At 53.0% G+C, this 13,369-nt stretch overlaps 1 protein-coding gene across 1 annotated transcript in view; it reads right to left on the bottom strand.

Moving 5' to 3' along the window:
* Positions 1 to 13,101, bottom strand: part of APCDD1 (APC down-regulated 1) — an 18,126-nt gene extending 5,025 nt beyond the window's left edge. The window contains exons 1-2 of the mRNA XM_007463278.1: positions 12,833 to 13,101; positions 8,492 to 9,023 (exon numbers count right to left, since the gene is read on the bottom strand). Of these exons, the coding sequence (XP_007463340.1) occupies positions 8,492 to 9,023; positions 12,833 to 13,101 (801 nt within the window). The remainder of the gene's footprint in view (positions 1 to 8,491; positions 9,024 to 12,832) is intronic.
* Between the last annotated feature and the right edge of the window lie 268 nt (positions 13,102 to 13,369).

Below are 13,369 nucleotides of genomic sequence, written 5' to 3'. Positions count from 1 at the left end.
TGCAGCCCACGTGCACTGCAGGTCCCTACACGCCGACCCAGCCTCCATCCCCTTCTTCCTGTTCCCCACCACTCGGTTTGCTATGTGATTTGGGAATTTAAAAACATCAGTTGTGACCACTTCATTTCTGGCCATTCTAGGAAGACAAGAGTCTCAATCACTGAAAAGATTTGTTTCCTCAAATACCAGTATCATTCAGGAAGTGCCCAGAAAGCCTCTTAGATTGAGCAGGCGGGGCAGGAACAAGGGGTCTTAGTTCTTGCAAGAGCCACTGCTCGGATGACACCAGGGATCAACTGCTCTTCAGAAAAGGAACCGGCTCGGAGGGGAGGGGGCACCAACGTGGGGCCCAGGCTGTTCCATGCCCAACACGCTGGCGTCTGGTGTTTTTCTTTAAGAACGACAGGGCACAGGTCCTGAGCTCCGAGATGAGCATCTGGCTGGGCTGTGGTCCTTCAGGCGAGAGATGGTCCTCGCTGAAGCATTTCTGGTCGGCAGCAGAGAAAGGCAGGCCGGGGAGTTTCAGGGAAGCTTGTCACCCATCAGTAGGGAAGGAGTGGGAGGAAGCTGCCCCTTGGGTATTGGTCTCACCAAATTCCTGAACTAGCTACTTTACTTCATTGTGGTCAAACGTACATAACATGAAACTTCCCATCTAAGTAATTCACACTGTCGTGCAACCATCCCCACCATCATCTCCAGAACCTTTTCATCTTCCCCTACTGAAACTCGGTCCCCATTAAATACAAGTCTCCATCCCACCCCGCATCGTGGCCCTTGACAACCACCATCCTACTTTCTGTGTCTATGGATCTGACTACTCGAGGTCCCACATGTAAGTGCGATCATACAGTATTTGTCCTTCTTGTAACTGGCTTATTTCTCTTAACATAATGTCTTCAAGGTTCATCCATGTTGTAGCATGTGTCAGAATTTCCCTCCCTTTTAAGGCTGAATAGTTTTCCACTGTATGGATGGACCACATTTCGTCTATGCATTCATCTGTCAATGGACACCTGGGTTGCCTTCACTGTTTGGCTATTGTGAATAATGCTGCCGTGAACACGGGTGTCCAATCTATTTGAGAACATGCTTTCAGTTCTTTTGGGTATATACCTAGAAGTGGAATTGCTGGATTATATGGTGATTCTATGTTCAATATTTTTTGAGAACCTGCCATATCGTTTTCCACAGCAGCTGCACCATTGTACATTCTCACCAGCAAAGCACGACGGTTCCAATTTCTCTACACCCTCACCAGCAGTTATTTTTCTCTCTCTCTTTTTTTTTTTTTTTTGATAACAGCCATCCTAATAGGTGTGATGTGCTACCTCACTGAAGTTTTGACTTGCATTTCCCTCATGATTAGAAATGTTGAGCATCTTTTCATGTGCTTATGGCCTATTTGTACATCTTCTTTGGAGAAATGTCTATTCAAGTCCTTTGCCCATTTTTTAATCGGGTTTCTTTTTGCTGTTGTTGAGTTGACTAGTTACCGTTTTAACTAACTCTTTAGCTGGCATTAAGAAACCAAAGATGTCATAAATCAGTGTGGGAGTTTTGGCCTCTCTGTGGATGCTGTCAACAAGGGGACAGTTTCAGCCAAGGTTGGGTAAAGGGAACACCTTTCTGTTTTGTGGACAGATTTTTAAAAAATCTGATTTGTGCTCTTAATTACCACTCTCCTTGGCTTGAATAAAACCCAAAAGACCTACAGGAACAACCATGGAGAAGCAGAAATTAAGGCCTAGATATCGCGCTGGCTCTGAAGTTTTTCTTTTCCAAGATGCTTTTCTCAAACAGCGGCCATTCACAATGACCAAAGGGGAAGAGCTTTTCAACACGAAGAATGATTTGTACCATGAAATCTCATTTGCTTCATGAAGTTACTCTGTTTGGCCCATGCTCTGATCCATGAGCCTCATCTGAGAAGCTGTCTTTCCCAGGCTCTCCCGTCAGGCTTCCCATCGCTCCCTCCCTTGCATCTCAGATAGGCTATTTTAACGTCAGGGTTCCTGTGCACCAGAAGCTGAGGGCTAGAGCCGAGGGACCAGAACGTGTTCCTTGCTGCTATTCTTCACACCAACTATAAAAAGCTTTCATTCCTGGGCCGGGGGTGGGGGGTGGAGGTGGGGAATCCCTATACCATTATTAATCTCTTAAGAAAGAAATCAAGCTTATTCTAAAAACGAAAATGTAACATCACATTTTATCAGTGAGCAATGTCCTAGGCGGGGGCGGGGGGGGGGGCGGTTCCCACTGTGCTTCCTGATCCTGGCCCGGCCCCGGGAACAGTTAAATAACACAGTTTGCATGTACAGGGCGTTTGATGCTGGGGAAGTTCAAGTGCATCATCTCCTTACGCTTCTCAGTCTCCCAAAGAGACCACGGTACACGTCACAGATGAGGCCACCGAAGCAGAGAGAGAGAGAATAACATGGCTCGGAGGGATCTGAGACAGAACTCGGCTGTGGGGCTTGCGGAGTGCTCCCTACCGGCCCCAGGCTGCCCCTTAGGCTGGGGTCTGCAAGGAACACACGTCTCCCTACCAAGGCCTCTGGTCCCTTGAAAAGGTCCTCTCTGGCCGATGACTGACACGGTTCTCTAGGCTTTGCCCTGTCCCCTGCCAACGTTTATTTCTGGAGAGCTGGTTCGTCAGCATTTGCTGACGGATCCACTTGTTTCCCAGCATCTTCCCAGAATGGAAAAAGTTACTTGACGTGATCTTTGTCGTGAATAAGTCAACTAGAGAAGCAGCGGGCATAAGACATTTCTTGGGCTAAATGTTTTGTTTGAGGAGGAGGAGAAATGGGGATAGATGATGAAATGCCCCTTCCTAGAGTTCTGCTCCCCCGGGTCACGTTTCTCAGGAAGAAACCTCCACGGATGGCCGAGGATGATGCTGAAAGCTGTCTTCAAGAGTGCCATTCACCACGCGTGTGACTGAACTGCAGGCGCCCCATGGTAGGTCTTTCTACACGGACATCCTTCCCGGCTCCTCTCCGTGACGTGGTAGGTATTTGAGGCCAAGACCAGCGCCCTCCCGTTTTCCTATGTCCCACGACACCTAGGAGAATGCAGTAGGTGTGATACAGGTTCATGGCTCACGGGCTGATGGATGGTTAGAAAGTTGTCCTCGGATACGTAACAAGATGAACAGAGCAGCCAGCATTCATCACAACCGTGAGCGCTGCCCGTCTTGTGGGAGGGGCCTCTTGGGGTGCCTTTCAGAGCTGGGATCCTGGGATGTTGTGGACTCAGGCTCATTCTGACCTCCCTAAGGAGCCGTGATGACTCCCCTCTCAGAAGAAAGTACGGGAAATGGCCGTGGCCACACAGGTTGGGTCTCTGTAACTGTAGCCTTGGGGCCACACCCGGAGACTGGCAGTCTGTCTGGCCAGGCTGGCGCAGCCCATGCCACATGCACACGGCAGCGCTCGGACCCCCTCAGCCTGGCCACCGCCTGCCAGGAGCAGATGGCAGGCGTTGAGGACAGAAGGACTTAGCCTCACAAGGACTCTGCACAGCAACCCTGTAGCTGTGATGCAACCACCACAGAGGGGCCCGGGCTGGAAGGACGACGGAAAAGGGTAAGAGAGGCACGGCCGGTTCCTCGGGGCCTGCGTTTGGCTGCCAGGTCTTCTGCGAGAGGAACCGACAGAACACCGCTTCCTGGAGGGAAAATGGAGCATCGGTGGGTGGCCGGGAGCAGCACTGCATTTTCTAGAAATGGGATTTCCATGAAGTTTAGACTCTGAGATGTGAGCTCCCAAAGGCCTTTCCTGTAAATCACATAAAAGATAATTTCATCTCCCCCTTGCCTGTACATACACACTTTGCACAGAGCCCAGAGCTCGATAAAAGGACCATAAGAAGGTGGTTCTTCAATACAAATGACCGTAAGAATGGTTTCAGAAGAAAATGCTGATTAAGTTTTACTTGTTTGATTGTTTCTTCCCCTCCTATTAATTTAAACGCATTTAAAGAGTTGAAGGAGACTCATCGTCATAATCACATTGGCTGTAAAGGCAGCAGACCCCACGTTTGGCCCCCTTCTCCCCTGCCCTCCGCCCACAGTGCTCGGCCAATGCCCCGCACACAGGACTTGACCCAGACTCTCCAATGGTCGATTTCCTGCCGCCCAGGCGTTCACGCTGTCCTCTCAGCTTCTGGACTTTTAAGGGATGAAACGTTTACCCCTTGCCTTGCATTGTCCCTGACAACAACGACTTCCTGGTCTGCTGACTCCTTAAATAAAAATCTTGCACTCAGGAATCAAGAAAAATAATGAACTGTTTCTGCACTCACAGCAGAGGCCAGTAGCTGTGCAGTGTGGCAATCGTGTGACTCTTCTTATTTCGACCCAAATAAAATGTCCACGTGAGCAAGCCTCTCGGAGGCCAGAACCCATCATCCGACCCCCATCGCCGGCTCTTTTTTCATCCTGTGGGCAGCACGTGTGGCCTGGCAGTGAACACCCGGCCCTGGGGTCAGGGTCACGGTTTTCTGTAAGGGGCATACTGCTTGAACATAAGGTGGGCTTCTGACACTGTCTCGGTCATGACTCCTTGAAGGCCCTGGCCCTCTACCACCTCTTCTGACTACCATCACCTCCGCAAAACCCTCTTCTCTTAGCCCTGCACTGACAGAACGAGCAGGGACAGTGACTCCTCCGTGAGCTTCTGGATAACTTCTACTCGTGCACCTGTGGCACCCACTTACCCACCCCGCCGGGAGCCACAGCAACCACATGCCTAAGGAGAGACCCCTTCCTGCTGCAGAGCTGCCTCCTGGAGCTGGGCGGAAACTCCGATGTCCACAGCCACGTGGTCCAAAGTCCCTCGGACGTCACAGATGTCACCATAGATCTCTATTTCTCACATGCTCTGAGGAGGCTTGGAAAGACAAGCTCCCTCAAAAACAAACGACTGTTCACAGTCCAGAGGCCTGCAGGGAACTTAGGAGAGAAAGCACACGAGTAGCCCTGCTTCCTCCCAGCGGTCCGGCACCCCCAAAGCACTCTGCTGTGTTTCCGCCTCCGACGGGCAGCCCCACTATCAGCGTTCCAGGCAGGCTATCTCAGAAACATGGCTTGGGGAGAGTGGTCTGGTTTGCAGGCAAGCCCTTTGATTTACGGCCCTGTGGCCTCATCAGTGCAGGGTTTTGGAAAAAGACCAATTCTGCTTGCTTGCAAGTATGATCCTGAGGCCCTGGCATTTCCAATGACCCCAGCAATCATTTGCTCTTAATTACTTTTGATTCTGCCAAGGAAAGAGAGCACCTGGCTAACCCTCCACCACACAGGAATCCAGGCAGAGGGTAAGGGCTGCCCTGATGCTAAACTCGATTCAAGCAAAGCATCTTCTTTCAGGGTTATTCTAGGGGGTCCTGTTTTTTTAATGAAGAGTAGCCAACTTCATCCTGAAAGAATCCTCCCAGCTCACCTGATTCTCTTCAAACATCATTTTTTTTTTGCCGAAGGGCTCTGAACCTCACAGCAAAGCTGTATAAAGCTTAGAAAATCAAGTTGATTTAAAATCTCTATTTTTACATGGTGTCCCGTTTCCAGAGGGGCTGAGACTAGCGGTTTTAAACTCAATTTAGCATTTAAACTAATTTTCAGCCAGGTCTCTACGGACCAGCGATTAGGGAAGGTGAAGGGTTCAGAGCGGGTGGCGAGGCCTGTGGTCTGTCCGGATGCGCCCCCCAGCCCTCCTCCTTCCCGGGGGGTGGGTGGGCGGGTCTGCGGGAGCCCAGCGGGCAGGCAGCACCTGGGGCTCTGGAAAGGCACAAGCGGCCAAGTCCACTGATCCCTTCTCCTAGCCGGCCTGGGGAGGGATCTCAAAACTTCCTGACTGCTTGCTCACTGCAGGCCAGGATGCACACGCCAGGGACAACAGGAGAAGAATGGGTCCTTTCAGCTCCCAGAGCCACGCGGACCTGGGCCGGCCTTCGGGGGAGAGCGCAGGCCAGGTCCTGGACGCCGGCCTGCGTCCGCCCAGCCTCTTCACTGGCTTCATCTGTGGCCACAGCGTTCCTCCGAGCCTCAGAATCCTGCGTTTTTGGAATCTGTTTTGAGTGTGGTGATGGAGTTTGGGTAGTATAAGATCACGGCACAAATCGCAGCAGGTACAAAAACGTTCACGGTGACAAGTATCTTTCCCCCGGCCACACTGTCCCCCTCCTCTGAGGCCATCGCTGTTCCACTGCAGAAACACTGGCTCCTGGATCAGCTTACCTTCTTCTTTTATTACTAGCTTTACACGTGGCATCACACTGTTCGTGCTATTCTGTACCTTCCTTGAAAAAAAAAAAAAGCTTAACAGTGTGTCCTGGATAATCTCCAAGATCCAAGGTTCTTTCCACCCTTAATATTTCTTTTCTTGAATGAGGGATTGTGGCCTAGGGTTTAAAGAGTTTACTTCTTAAGAATCTGGGGAGACGGTCCCACAACTGCCCCTGCAGAGGAGGGAAGAGAAAATGGGAGTGAGAGGAGGGGCAGAGACGGAGGTAAGACAAGAAAGGTGGCTCTGGGTACTCCTCTCTTTTCCAGGCCTAAGGAGAGCTCAAGAGATCAAAGAGCCCACGTGGGCATCCGCAGGTGAGGAGACGGAGTCTGGACCCGACAACGTGCACCAACAGCCCAAGGTCAGGTTCAGAGTGGAAGCCAGCTGGTCCAGGCTGTCTGCTGCTTCCTCTGGGCAGGGGGCCTCCATCCAGCCTCCTCTCTCCTTCCTGGGCCCTGGCCACGCTACTCACCAGCACCCTCGCTGGAAGGTGAGCAGGGATGAAGGCTCTGCTCCTGGGAGGATCCTCCCACAGGCTCAGGCCAGGCTGGGTCAGGGCTCTGGCTCCCATGGGGTTTCTGGATGAGCTGCAGACCGTTTTCACTCACGACACCCTTACTCCCGGAGATAATGTGAACGTTGGCTCGACTGTGCTCAAAGGAAGCCAGATGCACGTCTGAAAATCCCGTTCCCGCTGCCACCTGACACCAGGAGTTTGGAGAGAAGCGTCATTAAGCTGCAGCGTCTGGATAAGGCGGCCACCTACAAAGGTCCCTCGACGGTTCCTCCGTTTCCCAGAAGCCGGGCCCTCGCCCTGGTCGCCCCTAGGCAGAGTCCCGTCCTGGTGCCTCTGCATCGGCTGTGAAGCAGGCAGAGCCCACTGCCCGCCCTCTCCCTGCGAGGACGCCTGGGGTCCCCGGGGCAGGAGGGCCACCCTCTCCCTCGCAGCCCCGCCTCACCTGGGGCCTCTAGAACGCGCAGGGCACAGCACAGCGGACCTGGCCGGGGTCTGCACAGAGCCCAGCGTTCCCTCGGCACAGGGAGGGGGTGTCCCTGAGATGCGCATCCAGAGGAAGCCTCCCTGCCCGCTCGGCCTCCTGGCAGACGCCCCACAGTCATCATAAAGGCAACTTTCACGACACAAGCTCGCGGTAACAGACAGAAAGAAGACAACCGAGTGGTCCGGCGGGGCCAGTACCAGCAGTACCCTCACCAGGCATGAGTGCGCTCCAAGGACTGAGAAGAAAACAGATGCTTCAAAAACAAAGAGACCACCAAACAAAAGTTGGACAAGCCCTGCAACTGGAGAGTTGCTGTTCTAGAAAGGATTCCAGAAAAGCCGGTCTGATGGTGGGCGACACTGGGGAGAAAGCCGCTGCCCCCCAGGCCCCCCTTCCTGCCTCCCCAGCTTCTGCGGTGGTAATGACCCTGTTACATGCAGACACGGACTCTGAGCCCGCGGGAAGGAAATGCCTGGAGAATTCCAAGTGTAATTACGGGGACTATCATTTAAGAAAAGAACATTAGAAGGCTTTAATTGTTTCCTGGCCCCTCCATCCTCCCCTCGGGTCACAGTGATTTCTCACTTAGTCCAATGGGAAGAGTGTGGGATCTGGGGTCCAAACAGTCCAGTGGGGTCTGGGGAAAGGTTTGGGTACAAGTTCCAGCCCTGAAACTCACCAACCAGTGACCTTGGGCAGGAGACCACCCCTCGCACCTCAGCTGCCCCCTCTCCTGCTAAGAGGTGGTCGTCACTGCCTCACAGGGTCGTTGTGGAGACGGAACAGGAGGTTCTGAGGGTCCACAGCCCCAGGCCAGCAGCACTGTCCCTGCCCCCGGCCCCAGGGCCAGGATCCCTGCTGGGCATCTTCCCAGGTAGGTTAGAACATCTCCACGTTTCCTGCAAGCTTTCCTCTTAGACTCACAGAAGTTCCCAGAGTGTCGGGCAGAAGGGAGCCTTAGGAATTTTCGAGGACGACCACCAAGGCTCTTCTGCATCACCAGTCCCAGGACCACCACCCTCATCAAACAGGAAAACCGAGGCCCCATCACAGAGCAAGGCGGTGGCCCACCCGGGCCTCCTGACTGGGCTATGTGTTGTCCCCCCACCCAACCTGCAGCCCTCCCACCCCCGGCCCCCGCAGCAGCCCCTCCATGATGCAGAGCCCCGCCCCCCAGGGGCTATGCCGGGTGCAGAGGGGTACCTTGGCGTTCTGCAGCGGGGGCTGGTAGCTGGACGGCCTGTAGAACATCCTCTGGGAGGCGTCAGTGTGGATGTCGCCCAGGAAGAGCTCCTCTACCAGGCGGTCCAGGTTGTGCTGCAGGTACTGCTTCTCCAGGCGGACCAGCTGCAGCTCGTGCATGGCAAAGTTCACGGCCCGGGTGCACTCGCGGCCGCCCTCCTCCCGCCACAGGTCATAGGGCACGCCCTGCACCCAGGGAGCCCCGGCAGGCATGAAGCCAGGGCACGTGCGGTTGACCAGCTGACCGAGCCGCTCCGCCTCGGCCTCTGAGTGGCACACGACCTGCACGCGGTGCAGCTGGTAGTCAGCCTCGGTGCCGCCGCGGATGATCCAGGAGGCCTGGCGCAGGCGGATCTTGCCGCGGACCACCAGCGTGTAGGCGGGGCTGGTGCAGCGGTTGCCGCCGTAGTAGAACTGGTAGGCCTTGAACGTGTTGTTGTGGTAGAACCGGTAGGACCTGGTGATGAACTCGGGGCCCGCCCGCACCTCGCAGCTGCAGAAAAGGGGGAGGAAGCCGCCTGTGAGCCCAAAGCCACGAGGAGGAGGCTCATCACAGTGCCAGCAGACCACGGTAATGACAACAGGATGGCACACCGGGCAGTTCATGGAGCCCGCACAGCAACCTATGAGCTGGGGGGTGGGGGGTACCATTATTATTATTATTGACATCCCAAGGATCACTTTATTCTTTATTTTTTGTTGTTGCTGAAGCATAGCTGATTTGCAATGTTTCAGGTATACAGCAGAGTGATTCAGTTTTGTTCTTTTTCAGATTCTTTTCCATTATAGGTTATTACAAGATATTGAGTATAGTTCCCTGTGCTATAAGGGTGGGTATTATTACTGTCCTGTTTTACAGATAGGGAAACTGAGGCACAAGAGCTGAGGAGATGTGTCCAAGGTCCCCTCACCAGCCAGCACTGGAGCCAGATGTGAGCCCGGGGGAGCCTGGCCCAGCACCTGTGCTCCCGGTCACTCTACACCGGGGTTGTCCTCCTTTCACTTTATGGACAAGACAGAAGGGCAGGAACCTGCCATCCTCAGCGCCCCACTTGGCCTCACTCCCAGGCGGGAAGGAGGAAGGAGGGTGCGGGGCTGGCCTAGGAAAGATGCTCCCTGTGTTGTCAGAGATGTTGATTTCCTGACCACTTCCATCATCTGGACCGTGTCCACAGCAGCCAGGTGCCAGGTGTCTGTCGTCCTGGAACGGAATCTAGTCTCAGGGAGGCACCCCTTGAAGACCACTGGAAATTCATCTCTTACCCTGTCCAGTCAAAATTAGTTTTCCCTCTAGCAGAAAATAAAGAGTCAGGTAGGGCTCCTTCGGTTGTGCTGCCGACAGTGGCAGAATGTTTTCTTTTTTTTTTAATATTAATATCTTTTAAAAATATTATTTATTTATTTTTGGTTGCATTGGGTATTCGTTGTGGCACGCGGGCTTTCTCCTGTTGCGGCGAGTGGGGGCTACTCTTTGTTGCGGTGCGCGGGCTTCTCATTGCGGTGGCTTCTCTTGTTGCGGAGCACAGGCTCTAGGCACGCAGGCTTCAGTAGTTGTGGCACGTGGGCTCAGCAGTTGTGGCTTGCGGGCTCTAGAGTGCAGGCTCAGTAGCTGTGGCGCACGGGCTTTGTTGCTCCGCGGCATGTGGGATCTTCCCGGACCAGGGATCGAACCTGTGTTCCCTGCATTGGCAGGCGGATTCTTAACCACTGTGCCACCAGGGAAGTCTGCAAAATGTTTTCTGCTGTGGCATCAGGTAAAGGCTGGATGCCTAGGCCAGAAACACCTGGATGGGACCTTCCTCATCTGGTCTAACTGTAATCAATTTTTACAACTGCAGCGCGGCCCACACCAGGAAATGAGGGGGTTTCCTTCCTTGCATTGGGCAAAGAATCTGTCCACTCATCACCTTTAATCAGATCCTAGTCTCAGTGACACTGAGACTTCAGTCTTATCAGTCTTGGCCTTATAACCCTGCTTGTGTCTATTATTTATATATAAACTTATTAGATACAGTAGTTCTGGTTTGAGCTGAGTGGTGAAATCAAACGGTGGGACTGAAATCCCAAAGGCCAGTGGTTCTCAAGACTACTATTAGTTTACAAACTGATGAATGGGACACTTAGAAGTGGGTACCATTAGCTTAGTAAAGACTGTCACCTGCCGCAGATACCCCCAGACAGCAGCCAGTGGTGCTCTGAGCATCCGTCTCTGTGATAGGAGGGAGAGGAAGCCCATGTTCCTTCCCAGGGACAGAGGAGTCCTTCCGTGTGAGCAGCGATTCACGTCTGTTGTAGTTCAGACAGGAGGACAGCCGACTTCTAACACTTCATCTCAGCTCGAGAATCTGTTGATTTGATCCCAAGCTCAAGCCCACTCACTTCTCCATCGCCTCACCCCCGACGCCCCTCACCCAGGCCTTGGTCATCTCCAGCCGCGACTGTTGAGTCTTTTAGTTGGTCATCCCCAAGTTGAAACAATTTGGGACCTGGGACCCTTTTGCTGCAGTGCTTGTACCTGGACACACGTCTCCTCGGGCAACAAAATACAAAGAAACTATAAGAGACTAAAAATAACTGCGCACATGCTCAGTTGGGGCAAATTATGGATAACAAGATACAAGAAGACCAAAAAGCCACCTGCCACTTCTGAGGAGTCAGGAGCAAAGCAGGGTACTGCACCTGCCCCCTGCACTCAACACCACCAAGGGGTGGGCAGACCGCCTGAGCCACGCCTCCGGCCCCACCCCTGGACCTGCCCCTACCCTCACCCCATACAAGGAACTGGCTCGCCCTTCCTTGGGAAGCAAGCAAGGGAACCTGTTGTTTGTTCTTGCTCCCCCTCCTGCACCAGGGGCCCCAATAAAGCCTGGCCTGAATTTCTTGTCTGGCCCCTTATCAATTTCTATGGATTAAGGAGGCCAAGAACCCTGGGTGTCCCCAAGTCACTCTTCCCACCATCCACTTGCAGCCAGAGCGCCCTTCAGTCAAGCTGAATCAGCCCTTGCTGAAATCTCTTCAATGAAGTCCCAGTTCTCTTAGATTAAAAGCCAAACTCGAAGAGACAAGGCGTGCAGGGGGCCCTGGGGGCTGGCCCCGCCTCCTTCTTGACCTGCCTGGGGCTGTTCCCCACCCCCGGAACAAGGCCTCCTGTCCGTGCTTCTCTGGTCCAGCCTCTGCTAGTCCTCCCACAGGGAAAGCTCTTCCCTGGTCTCGCACAGCCAAGGACATCTCAGCTCAAGTGTCCTCTTCTTGGTAGCCCTTCCTACCCCACCCTGTCCTAAAATAGGGGCCCTGGTATTCTCCTTGAGCACCTGTTGTTTCTTCCCTCTTCGTAACACTTCTTTGTGTATTTGTAAAATTCCCGAAGACAGGGGCCAATGTCTGTTTGGTTCGCTGCTATACGCACAAAATCTAGAACAGTGCTCGCGTGCGGTAAATATTTGTGAGCTCCAGAAATATTTGTTGAACGAAATGATAAATTATTTAAAAGTACGTCGCATTAAGATTGTTTGTGCCAATACTGACCATGCGGTTATTTTGAGAAACCCCATTTTTAGGAAAAAAACAAAAACCAAAAACCGCTAGGTCTTCCTCATAAGATTTCTTTTTTCTCTTCTCTGGATGCCTGTGATCCCTCCCCAAGGTACCTGGAGGAGTGGTCTGCACAGAAGTGATCAGATCCCACCGTTAGCCTTGTCAATTTGCAACAATTTAATGGGCAGGGAAGAGATTGCGGGTCTGCCTCTGGGCTATTTTTAAAAGCTCTAATGGAAGATAAGCCAGAGCTCAAACTGGGATAAATCTCAGCTCCACAGCCTGGAAAAGAAGCCAAGAGCTGCACCCTGGCTGGTTGAGGTAGCATGGGTACATTTTAACTTACTCTCAGACCCTGAAGCTGTATATTAAGTTACCAGAATATGGCTAGAATATTTAGACCATCAGAAGCTTGCAAGTCGTGTTTCAGGGTTGGTGAAACACAGACTCCTAATTTCACTTGCTAATGGTTTCTTTTCATACAGGAGTGGTCCTATGGGGTTCAATAAACAAGGACATATTCACTCCCATGTGGGTTCGCAGTGGTACCGTATCACCGCTGCTGAGGCTAAGATTTCAACAGGACTGAGCTCTGTTTCTTCACCAACGCGAGTTTCAAAGCGTCGCTTGGTTGTGAGTTAGAACTCAGACAACCCCAGAATCACTGTAGATTCTAGAAAGTCTCTGTGCACCTGAGAAACCCTAAGAAGGCTCCGCATAGCAGTGCGCTCTCCAGGACCTCCCGGGACCCCCGCCCCAGCCTCTTACCCGGTGGACACCCAGTGGCCCTCGATGGCAGGCGGCATCTGCACAGTGATCCTGGCACCATTGTGGAGATGTTTGAGCATGTGGTGACACTGGGATTCCTTGAAAGCCCTCCAGGCACTTTTCTCCAAGGACCTGGGGTGGGACCTGCTGTCCGGATGAAGGAGGGCAGAGCCCTCTCCCAGCCCTGAAACAGATACATGCAAGGCAGGTGTCAGGGGAGCTGCAGAGACGTGAGGCCAGCTGAGGAGCTGTCCCCAAGGCGGGGACATCCCACCCCCCCTGGCTCGTGGGAAATGCCAGGTTTTATCACTGTCTTTGCTCTCCTAGAATTCACATTCTACAGTGTCCCAGGAGATCCTCTCCCAGGTGAGAAAACTGGGGTCTGTGGAGATAACGAATGTGATTTGCGTAAGGTCGCTTGGCGAGCTCCCGGCAAAGCCTGAGCTCAAACCCAGGTCCACGAAACTGCAAACAAGGCCGTGCATCCCACGAGCAGCTGTGCAGGGCTGCAGGGGACAGAATTGTGTGCTCCAGAGT

Source organism: Lipotes vexillifer, unplaced genomic scaffold (assembly GCF_000442215.2).
Source record: "Lipotes vexillifer unplaced genomic scaffold, Lipotes_vexillifer_v1.1 scaffold848, whole genome shotgun sequence".
In the NCBI taxonomy this organism is placed as follows: Eukaryota; Metazoa; Chordata; class Mammalia; order Artiodactyla; family Lipotidae; genus Lipotes; species Lipotes vexillifer.
This window is presented reverse-complemented; position numbering and strand designations above follow the sequence as displayed.